This window comes from Lampris incognitus, chromosome 16, assembly GCF_029633865.1.
Source record: "Lampris incognitus isolate fLamInc1 chromosome 16, fLamInc1.hap2, whole genome shotgun sequence".
In the NCBI taxonomy this organism is placed as follows: domain Eukaryota; kingdom Metazoa; phylum Chordata; class Actinopteri; order Lampriformes; family Lampridae; genus Lampris; species Lampris incognitus.
The window spans coordinates 22,494,511-22,506,474 of NC_079226.1; the positions used below are offsets into that span (position 1 = coordinate 22,494,511).

Genomic DNA, 11,964 nt, shown 5'->3' on the forward strand with positions numbered 1-11,964 from the left:
CAGGATCCCATATGCTGATGATCTAACACAGTTTTCCTGGATTAGATGTCCTTATTGGAAAGGTCAAATCAAAGCCACGAGGCATCAGTGAGGTGGACTTCATAAGATTCATTTGTAGCCTTTTTTTATTACAAATAAGTATTAAATAATATGAAAAGTTAGGCATAATGGTATAATCATAGTATCAATGATTAATATCCATTTTTACATTGTTTTGCATGTTTAGCATTTTCCCAAATTTAACAAATGCATGTCATAGCACAACGTACAATACATTCACATAGATGTATAACAAATAGCAATACAATAAAAGGAGAATATTTGGGGATCTGGAGGTGAAATGTGTAAGACAAACTTCATACAAAGACTTTGGCAAAAGAGTGCATACATTTCTGAAATTATATAAAAGTAAACAAAAATTACTTTTCTCAAAGTTAAACGTACAAATGAGCAGTAAAGAATAATGGAGAGTCCAGTGCATTTTTTAAAATTTATTTCCATGAGTAAAATAGCAGCAGCCTTTTGTGCTTGTCTGCTTCCTATGTCCCTGTGGTAGTTTAGAAGTAGGTTGGGTGACTGGGTAAAAGCTCATTGACTAGTTTGGGGCAGCAGGTACCAGCATGCTGAGGGTGGTAAGGCCAGGTTTCAAAGAAGGCGTCTTGCCGGCAGCCATTTTGTTTAGGCTGCGCACCTCGGCCTGCCAAGAGGGAATTTTTTTGGTGGTCATGTGACGCCGGGCATGTTTAGTCAGGTGGTCACTACGCATGAATCGCCGGTCGCACACTGGACACACAAACTTCTTCTCACCGGTGTGTGTTCGTCTGTGACGTGAGAGCTCATCTGAACGGGCAAACCGCTTGTCGCAGCCGTCCCAGCTGCAGCTGAAAGGCTTCTCACCTAAAAAAGCGTGAGAGAAAGAGGGAGTCAACAAGTGAGTCATTATCCACTCACAAACAAAAAACACTTGTCACGCCTCTCCTGAGACATAAGAATGAGGTCAATCTCTTCCAACTGAGAACAACAAGTCCAGGAAAAAGTGCTGTACCAGTAGGAATTAAAAATCATCTGTATTAGTCATGCTCCGTTTTGGTATCAACTACTTACATTCACCATTGTAACAAAGCAATGCACTATATTGTAAATTCTCACCTGTGTGTGTTCGAAGATGTGCTTTGAGGTGGGAGCTTTTGAAGTACGTCTTCCTACAGCCTGGGAAGTTACAAACATAATTTCTCCTGCGGGAGAAGTCCATCTTACAGGCAGTTGCAGTGCCAGAGGGCCCTGCTGGTACATAAACCGGGGCTGGGGCCAGAGGTAGCAGCTTGGTATTGCCCAGAGTCATGACAGTCTGTGGGCAATGTGAAGCCTGAGAGACAGAGGGCTGAGGGAGAACCAGCATTACCGTTCCATGAGGCATCGGTGAGCCCATGATAAGGGGCGGCTGCACAGGGGCAGCATTGGGGGATGAAGGTTGGGGGAGGATGGGTGTGGTGGTGGTCCTCATCCCAGTACTGGAGGTCTGTATTGCACTGGGGATAAAGGCTGAAATTATGCCAGATTGGCCACTAACAGGGAACATCTGGCAGATGATTTGAGGGCTGGTGACTGGAGTTGGGGAAAGGGCCGTGGGAGTAGGTGGAGAGGATAGGCTGTTTTGTGAAGGGGCATCAATGGAGCTGGGGGCAGAGCTGTCCATGCAGGATTTTGAGTGATTAGCCTGCTGCTCAGGCTTTGAGGCTGACGATGTGGGTGTGAAAGGGACAAGAAGAGGTGGGAGTGTGGTTATCTGCTCAGTCTTTACAACATTTACAATATGTTCTAGGTTCTGCTGCTGCTGTTTGCAGAACGTTGCGTCTTTTACTGTGTCTCTACGTCTCTCTGGACTGGGGGCCACTGGAATGTGGTGCTGGCAGGGGGTGCTGTCTGCAGTGTGGCGGATGACACTGGTCACCATGGCTCTACAAGGCTGTGATGGAGGGAGGGGAGAAGGAGCCTTTTTGCTGATGGGGGGCAAGGCGGGTCGATGTACCCCAATGCCACTGGATAGTGGGGACACAGCTGGGCAAGAACTGGGCCTGCACACAGAGGATTGGAGGGCAGAGCTGGTGGTAGAGGACTCAGTGAAACTGGGGCTGTGAGGGGGAGTCATACACTGTGGAGAACAGGGAGAGAAAATGTATAACTATAAGATAAATATGACACGTTAATATAAAAACATAACAGATAATGAATGGATGGAACTGTTAAAGCAGTAAAAGAATACCAAACTGCATTACAAAAACCGCTAACTGGGGGGGGGGGGTCACTCTGACTTTATGAGGGATGATATTTTGTAGAGATAAGAATCCTGGCAGGCAAGCAGATTCATTTAATGCTAATGACCACTTTGAGCTGTAAACCATGATTTTTATAACCCTGCAGCTGAGAAGAGGAGCCTTGGGTGAAGTTCAGACCACTTTACTGTACGTGACCTTATCTCAATGTAGTGCCTTTCACCCTTCCAGGCCCCCATCATAAACCGGCAAACTTAAGTTTTCAACAAACACACTAACAAACCATAGGGTGAGCAATATTTGAATCTTTTAGAGCTTCAAGGACATGGGGTTTCCATGGCAAAGCTGAGGTCTCCCAATTATGTTTGCTTTTTAAACAGCAGTCACTGAGCCTTATGGCTTGCAAACAGGTGAGCTCACAGTGGTGTCAGTGTCCCCTACTCCAAATATTGGTAGGAAAACGAGGGTGAGGGCATTTATTTAAGCCTATCTTTGAAACAGTGGCTCTGACTGTTTGATACAAACATTTCATATTCTTTCAAACCAGTGTTGCTGTTACAGCTTGTGTTGCAGAAACACTAGTACCATAGCTTTCTATGTTGATATTTTAGTCTCTTACCAGGGAGGAGAGGGACACAAAGTCCTTGGGGGCCTCTAGGAGTTCTAGAGGAAGGTGGCAGGAGTCACAGGAGTCTGAAGCTGGCGTGAGGGGTCGGACCTTGTAGGGGTTCGGTCTAGTGCAACTGAGGAACTGACCCTGGCCCCAAGAGCTCATACAAACCAGGGCTTCAGCTGCTTCCAGATCTGTGTACTCCAAACTGGGGGAACAGCCGCTGGTTCCACTGAAGATGGACTGCTCACTGTCACACCTCCTCCTCTTCAAGTTGGACCCACCTCGGTCCATACAGTCAACCTGAGAGATGCAACAGGAGAAAGAAGAGTCAGACAAACAGAGAGCACTTGGTGATAGGCAAGTCGCACTGTGACGGTCAGGTCGGACAACTATGAATGGGCACACCAGCGGTGACACTGGATGTATGGTCAGACTGAAATGTCAGACCCAGATCGTGGAAAAATTACATACAGGCATTCTCTTCTTCCCGTTAAATGAGTCCATATTTTCAAGAAGTTATCTGCTCAGTCACTGCTCAAGAGGTTTGAGACGTTGGCCCAAACCACAGTGTTGCCAGTAAGCACAGAGGAAGACAGGGGGGTGTTGAGACTACACCCCAGCCCAAGATGCATTGCCTTTGGCTGGATGCCAAGACACCTCCCACCTCCAAATATAGACCAGTGACGTGCATCCGAGACGAGAACTTTTATACATAACTTAATGACAAACAAAACATGTCACCGGGTCCTCCACGGCCACAAAGGCAATTCAAGCAGTGTTTTTTCAGGCGCCACAGTCATTCTAAAGACATGCCATTTACGTCTTGATGATACTAACGAGTCACTTTAGTATCTAAACATAATAACGCCACCGTCGGCAAATTAATGATGGGCAAAAGACACAGAATGCAACACACGTCTCCTTCTCATCAAATAAACACGTTAAGTTACGTTAAGCAAGACTCTGGATTTTTTTTTTTGAGGCTACATTGTTAATAGCACACCATTTCAACCTCTTAACACATCTTCTTAATATTCTGCACGGAGACGTTGAAATGCGAGTTACCTAGCGCTGCATCGTCATTTCACTTATGGAGCAGCCAAGGCGGAGAAAAACAAAAACAAAAACAAACGGACCCAAAGACATTGCATTAAACTGAATGTATGCATTGAAGTTAAACTCACCTCATGAGAAGACTGCTCCATCTCTACGGGCATCGAGCAGGAAAACTCCACAGATAACGCAGTGTGATGCGATACGATGCCAGTGTGGAACCAACAGAGACGGCGGGTTTTTCCCCCTCAGTGTGTGCCTGTTTGTTGCTGACGAGAAGAGGGGATGAAATCGGAGGATTTTGTGTGTGTGTGTGTTCTTCCAGTGACTGGGTCTTCTTCTCTCAGCTGTGTGTGTAAAACATGGGAAGGGGGGGAAAGGAAAACAAAACTCACAACACACACCAGCGGGTGGCAACACGCCGCCAATGGGAGTCGAGTGTGTCGGAGGGCCCCGGCCAATTGGAGAGCAGACGGCGCATGAGCAGTGCGTGTTCGCCGGGCGGTTGGAGGAAGCAGGCTGCGTGTCTGCCGGTGGGAGTCAGCAGTGTCAGGGTAAACCCGATGAACCGAGGGCCGCTGGAACTAGGCGAAAGGTCGCCCCCCCACCCCCGTCCCGAATGGAGGAAAAACCGCGGATTTTCGCTCGTGTTTTTCTGTCGCTGCATGCACAACTTCTCTCTCACTCTCTCCCTCTCTCAGGAAAATAATGGGATGAATAACCCGTCTATTGTCACAGATTCGTTTAATTTGCCTTGCACTCTCTTTATAATTGTATAACTCGGTGCATTTAAATTTGTTAAATCTTATGCATTAACTGTATGTATCCTACATTACCTCACTCTATGTGTGATCTGTGATGTTACATTATGATTCTTTCATTTTTAGTTTATTTTGTGCATCTGACACCTATTGCATGTGTGTCCGTCCTGGAAGTGGGATCTCTCCTCTGTTTTTCTTCCTGACTTTGCTCCCATATTTTATTTTTCCTGACAAGCTTTCCTTGTGGAGTTTTTCCTTATTCGGCTCTAGGGTCCAAGGATAGAGGGGTTACAGTGTATGCCGTATACTGCCGTGTTTTGTTGTATATTGTACTGACTGTAAAACCCTTTTGGACTACCTTGTGATTTTGGGCTGTACAAATAAAACTTGACTTGACAAATTTGGCTATTGTGGATCACGTCGGGGTCACCAATGTGGAGTTAGAAAACAACGAGACAGGAGACGTGAGAGTAGACGTAGTCGAGATAGTTTACTAGCTCCAACTTAGCATGTCATACATTCGACGACACTGAACTGTGAACCGGAAGCGGAAGTGCCTTATCTGACCCCTCGCCTCTTCCCTTAAAGGTACACCGTCCTCTTAGGTGAATGTCTCTCGTTATATAGATGTGGGTCACCACACTATTGTCTTTACTTCAGCCGCATCTGCAGGGTGAATACGAAGAAGGCCTCAGGCAAGGCCTCGGGCAATGCCTCTTCAAAGCCGAGGCAACAATGTTATCTGTATCACCCCCGAGTCTCACCCCAAGTCTCAGTCCACTCTACAATCACACTACATTCTCTGACAGATGAATAAGGATAGGTGTCGATGTCAGACGCTTAATTTAAGTCGAAGTTTACGTAGGAATGGTGCCATCAAGCAACATGGATGCCAGCCGCTTCACTGTGTTTTTGGCGAGTAAACAACCGTATCATCAGCTAGGAGAGTGATTTAATGGTCAACCTCAACAAAGGTGAATGCTAAAAATATAAGCAAACCGCATTTGAAACTAGGACCACCTGAGTATTGAGACTGGTGCTATCTGAACTCCACACTTAGTAGCCTTCAAACATTTCAGCCACAAAATGACCTATAAACTACAAATAATAGTAGTCTGTGTAAATCTTAATGTACAGTGTGCCGTTTTATTTTTCCTTTAGTCATTTTTCTAGTCGCGTCTCCGCCTTCAAGTGTAGGTCAGAGAATTCATATTAGACTTGACCTACTTTTGCAGTTACATCACCAGCTGCTTTTTGGTGAATGAAGATCTGTGTCAGAATTTTCCGAAAGGTTTATGCCGCGATAAGAAATCACCCATATTTCATATGGTAAAGGAATTTTGTTTTAAGTTTTTGTTATTCAATATAACGCTTTGCAAAAAAAAAAAATAGAGCATGCCCTGTGCAAGTTAGGCCCTATATTGAGCCCGGGAGCTGTAAACCATTGACAGGGAATAATCTATGTCTGATCTTCACCATTTGTAGGAGCACAAACTGGCCTCATATTTGCTTTTGTCTGTCTTAAATTGGAAATGCCATTCCTTTTTTTTTTTTATTACTCGGCGTGGTGTGCAGCAGCAGGGAGTGTGGAAGGTGTGGTGGCCCAACCCGGGTAATGCAGGGCTGTTAATGAAAGCCATGCCCTACTATCAGTCACGTAAGCATGACCTCAGAAAGAAACGGAGGGCTTGGCTGGGCTTTGGCAATGGAGTTCCAGTGCCAGCAGCTAGTGAGAAAGAGACGAGGGAGGAGAAGTGGTGTGTGTGTGTGTGGGGGGGCGGGTGGAGGGTGGAAACGAGTGAGCATGCAGGCATGACAGGCAGGTCTTAGTACAGGGGGCTGTTTGTGATATAAGTGGGGCAGTGCGCCTCGACTCAGCTAGAGAATCTGGAGGAAAGGTTACGCTGGCCCTATCTGGGCCCACACATGCACACCTCCCCTGCACCGCCAACTCCCAGAACTCAGGGACTCAAAAAGGGGGGAGTTGTCCCAGCAGGGTTAAATATACCACCTAGGGGCCATATTTCACTGACAGATATTTAGTCAGGGTAGAAGTTCACACAGACATGAGTGTCTCTCCTTTTTTTCTTTTTTCTTTTCTTTTTTTGGAGTTGCAGGGAGCTAAAGAATGCTTTCAACTGATGTTTTGTCTATTTCAGATTCAGATGAATTGCTCAGTTAAGGACAGGCACTGTAAAACAGAAGGTGGAGTCATGGAATTGATGACCTTGGTGATTAATAAAACTGCAGTGTCAGAAAATGCGACCAGGCAGGTCGCATTCTACACAAGTAACCGAACTGTATGGACACAGGTGACAAATGAGATTTCTTTTTGATGTCAGTATATTAAAAGTTGTGAACACTTAAAATGAAAAGCTCCAGGACATTTTATTCTTCTTTCCAAAACCCTGACCTTCTCGCCATTACAGATTATGAATTTTGATATTGGACATGAAAAAAGTACCATCATTAACTTACTTAAATGGATCTTGACCCTTGATAGTCTTTTTTCTGTTGGCATGCAATGATACAACGACCGTGTCTGTAGAAAGATGATTTTGCAATATCTAGGTCTATTCGGCACCAACGGTAGTCAGCAACAATGAGGGAGCCAATCACTTCCATAGTCTGCATGCATGTCTTCAGCTAGGCTGCCATATTTCTGCTATGTCATTTCCTATGAGCTTAATTTCCTCCACATGGAAACCCAGTGAGGAGTCCCAGGGAGGAGATCACTTTCAGACATCACATACTCTGGCAAATTCTTATTTTGACTTTTCTTTGCATGTATGCAGAGATTACACAGGTTTTGCAGGCCATTCGGTTGGTACATGCAAGAAAACTTGGCTATCCTGTTTCTTAATTACCTGTGTATAACTGTCTTGTTTAATTCAGACCATTACAGTGAAGTATTTTGAGAAGGTTTTAGGAAGGTAGCATAGCGGTTAATGTGATGTAAATGTCCAAAATAATTTGGGAACTCATCTTAGTCTTTGTAAAAACAATAGCCTTATTTGGTCACCCCACCCCTACTTGTGGCTGGTATTTGGGTGAAAGGACACAGCTAGGGAAGACTAGTTTAGATGCTTCATGAATAGGATCTCTTCCTTCCTTCCTTCCTTCTGTCCTTCCTTCCTTCCTTCCTTCCTTCCTTAAATCGCCACTATTTCCTGCCCTTTAATTTATTCTTTATTTGTTGCAGAACACTTTGAATTGCAAACATCAATTTCACAACAGATATCAATGGCAATATCATCACATGTAGATTTGGATGAAATCACACCCAAAATATTCTTCACATCAGAGTCATGAATCTGCATGTTTTTGCACATATAATTTGTCATAAGGACAGCTTTGTTTCGGCTCTGTACTAGATTAGTCATCACGGTGACAGTGTTGAACATGGGGTTGAAGTAGAAGGGCAGCAATGATGCTTATGCTCTTTATTTGGGTCAAACTTGCAAAGGGAGAATTCACGTGCAATGGGTAATGTCCACATTTGCAGACCCGAAAATAGGCCCATTTATTACTATTGCTTATCAGACTCAGAAGATTTTTGGCTTGGCCTCTAGTAAAATCTGTGTAACATGTCTATCAAAAGTGATGCAATTTCTGAGGTGAGATGTGAAATGCTGTGGAGAACGTAACATGATGGCCCCTAAGCCGCAGATTTGTTAAAAGGTCTCAGTGAAAGCATCAACTTTTAGTCCAGTTTTAGTATTACCTCTCTATTGGGAGTTCATTTGCAGGAACTCATTTGTTCATTTAGCTCATGTTTTATGTCACAGGGACACAACATAGTTTGGTCGCCCTTCAGAAAGGTCCATGTGAAAGCGACATGCCTCCTCGTAAAGCGCTTTTAAAACCATCAAGAAATGTTGCTTTGAATTAACACCCATATTACAAATGTAATAACGTTTTTTGTGGCATACTCAGTCAGTGATGAAGTGTTGCTGCAAGCAGTCTTTTCAGGTCAACACTCTACTGGAGGATTTACTGTGTACCAAACACACTCTTGGCGCCACCCCGTTCCCTCCTACATGCAGCAACAATGATTCATCCTCAAGCGAGACTCACGATTGGTGGGTGTTGGATTGTGAAGCCAATCTGCTACCATGACATGCAGACACACGAGCTGCTAACTCGCTGTCTGTTGTCCTGGCAACACAATGGAACAAGAGGAAGGTTTCGGGAGCTCCTGTGAGGATGGATTGGCATGTGCGGGTGTAGTGCCTATTGACAATGACACTGATGCTAGAGGCTCAGACATTCGGGGAGAGTAAAGTCCAGTGTCAGCCGGCCCATTTCGGTGAAAATGGGATTTATCTTGTCCTGTCTGATTTAGAAGAGAAATAATCCGGGGCAAGGTAGTGAAAATTTGTGGGGAGATTAATGCGGGGGTGGGGTGCAGTCCAATCTCTAAATTGTACCTAACTGGTAAGGCACACAAGGTTCGTGGTGCCACATCTGCTGTCAACCGAATTTCAGCTCCTTCCATTGGCAACAAGATTTACATAAAGTACTCAAAATAAGAAAAAAAACTTTATAAGACCTCATTTATCATTATGGCAAGAATCCAACTAAATGAGCACTATGCTAACAATGCATGCTGTTGATATTGGTGATGTTGCAACAAGATTTACATAAAGTACTCAAAATAAGAAAAAAAACTTTATAAGACCTAATTTATCATTATGGCAAGAATCCAACTAAATGAGCACTATGCTAACAATGCATGCTGTTGCTGCTGTGACTGGATGTTGCACATTTGACACTATTATTATATTTTACTTCTATTTTTTTCTATATACACGTGTACAGGTATATATTATTTCATTTTCTTTACTTATTGTTTTTATTGCTATGCTGGGAGGACATTTAAGTTTTCTATCTATCTATCTATCTATCTATCTATCTATCTATCTATCTATCTATCTATCTGTCTATCTGTCTATCTGTCTATCTGTCTGTCTGTCTGTCTGTCTGTCTGTCTGTCTGTCTGTCCGTCTGTCCGTCCGTCCGTCCGTCTGTCTGTCTTCAGACACTGTTTGTGGTTTAATACAAGCGAAAGTCGTGGCCCCTTTTTATGAAGTTCGAGTATTGGATTTCCATCTGAAAGTTGGCATTTCTAATTGTGCAGGGGCCCTGTATAGTGCGAACAATTCTGAAACAGACTACAACGACACGAGCTGTATTTTAACAGAATGCTCTTATTATTAATGAGCCTCTTACCATAACCAAGGCCCTTCTCCAGTCCTCACGGCTCATAGCTCTATCAAAATCGCATCGTTGCATATCAATATTTGCAAGAATCCCATGTATGTGTATTGTCGCATGGTTTTGAGACTTGACTCTGAGATAACAATGTTCACAGGTGCAATGTTGGTCACGAAAACAAAGGCCAAGGGGCGCCATAAAAAATACATTTAAATATGCCGATAAATCTGACGTGTCTGCACATGGTGAGTGAATAAGGCCATTGTAGAGTTGACTTGAAAAGAAATCCTACAAATATGGCTGTGAATCATATCCAGGCATGCTGGAACATACTGATCATAATGGATGAATAAAATAAATTCTTTTGTGTTGTTGCAGGCCAGACTGTTCCGTTTTAGTCCACACTAATGGTGTAGAGAAAAGATTCAGCAGAAGTTGCTGTTTGTGGGGGAGCGGGGGATTCCAGGAAAAAAAACGTCATTTGTCTCCAAAAGTAGTAAACATGCAGCGGTGATTGTTCAGTGTGAGAAACAGCTTGCCGTACATTAGCCTTACATTGCATTAGCGTCGATCCGATTTGCTTCACAATTTCCATATAAGATATAAATGTTAAGACTTTGTTTTTGACATGTATAAAAGTGGATTTCGAAAGAGAGCTCATTATCTAACCACATGTCCAAATTTTGACTGGACTACTTTAAACACGACACTTGGTGTGGTACAGTACATTTCCCTGAAGTAACTGGAGGAGGATTACAGACCGTGGATAAGAATGTGTTTATTTTTCCCATAGTTTAGGTCCGAGTTGAGCTGGGGATGTTTGAACAGCATCAAAGTAGGTCACTTGTGGCCTGGTCTACAAAGGGTGGATAGGAGTACACCACTGTGTCATTCATGTCAGCCAGAGATTGCAGTGTGAAAGGACACAGCCCAAACAGTAGATGCTGACAGAACTGATCCCAGTATTAAACCTTAAAATTTTCCATGCACATCTAAAAAAAAAAGAAGCAACTTTCATCACCGATAGATCACGAGAAACTGTGAAATCAAATGCATGCATTTTGATCCACTTTGATATTGTGCAGGCTATTCAAGAGAGGAGAATACGTTCCTATATACCATTCTTTGAACAAGCAGCTGCACAGTGATATTGATGGCACTATAACATATCTGCAGCAAGACTGTAGGGATGATGTTGGGGATGACTATAAAGAAAAAAATATAGTTTAATCACTATCATAGTATAGAGAAGTGAATTTCAAACTAATCCGATCAAACCAATATACAGCTATATATAATTTTATATAATTAGTATATTCATTATTATGAATGTACTCATTATCAAGGGGGGCATCATCATCATCATAGTTTTGCCAGCATTTATTCATTCATTCATCCAAACCGCTTATCCTTATTCAGGGCCGCGGGGATGCTGGCCCCTATCCCAGCAGTCATTGGGCAGCAGGCGGGGAGATACCCTGGACAAGCTGCCGGTCCATCACAGGGCCCACACACACACATACACACATATTCACACCTATGGACAATTTAGTATGGCCGATTCACCTGACCTACATGTCTTTGGACTGTGAGAGGAAACTGGAGCACCTTGAGGAAACCCACGCAGACACGGGGAGAACATGCAAACTCCACACAGAGGACAACCCGGGACGACCCCCAAGGTTGGACTACCTTGGGGCTCGAACCCAGGACCTTCTTGCTGTGAGGCGACTGCTCTAACCACTGCGCCACTGTGCTGCTCAAGAAATCTATTATTTAACCACATTGTTACCACATATTTCTCTGAATTCAAAGAAAAAAATTCAAACTACACAAATGTTTGTAATGATCTCAGCGCCTGTCATTTTGTTTTCTATATCAGGGAATTTGTTTTGCTTTGCTGAGGCAGTGTCACGCAACGAGAGTCATTTACGCAGACTTGTCAGACAAACTGCTAGTCGTCAGTGTCGTTCCTGTCATAGCTTCTCTTTTCCAAGAGTCGGCCTTCCCAAGCACTTCTGGAGAGCTCATTCAGGTCTGAAATGTG

The 11,964-nt window shown here is 43.7% G+C and overlaps 1 protein-coding gene across 2 annotated transcripts; it reads right to left on the reverse strand.

Moving 5' to 3' along the window:
• Positions 1–63: 63 nt before the first annotated feature.
• LOC130126289 (Krueppel-like factor 11) lies at positions 64–4,627 on the reverse strand. 2 transcript variants are annotated; one of them, XM_056295738.1, is made up of 4 exons: positions 4,071–4,627; positions 2,893–3,186; positions 1,150–2,152; positions 64–897 (listed from the first exon to the last, which is right to left on the reverse strand). In XM_056295738.1, exons 1-4 carry the CDS (start codon positions 4,101–4,103, stop codon positions 596–598), a joined length of 1,632 nt encoding a protein of 543 aa, XP_056151713.1. In that variant the 5' UTR covers positions 4,104–4,627; the 3' UTR covers positions 64–595. The 2 variants fall into 2 exon arrangements, with proteins under 2 accessions (XP_056151713.1, XP_056151714.1); XM_056295739.1 differs by lacking the exon at positions 4,071–4,627 and adding an exon at positions 3,358–3,575.
• Between the last annotated feature and the right edge of the window lie 7,337 nt (positions 4,628–11,964).

Excerpts from the sequence above, each read along its gene's own strand:
- LOC130126289 (XM_056295738.1), bottom strand. The coding sequence starts at position 4,103 with ATGCCCGTAGAGATGGAGCAGTCTTCTCATGAG. Across the intron at positions 3,187-4,070 it reads TGGAGCAGTCTTCTCATGAG|GTTGACTGTATGGACCGAGG; the intron begins GTGAGTTTAACT and ends TGCATCTCTCAG. Across the intron at positions 898-1,149 it reads ACATCTTCGAACACACACAG|GTGAGAAGCCTTTCAGCTGC; the intron begins GTGAGAATTTAC and ends ACGCTTTTTTAG.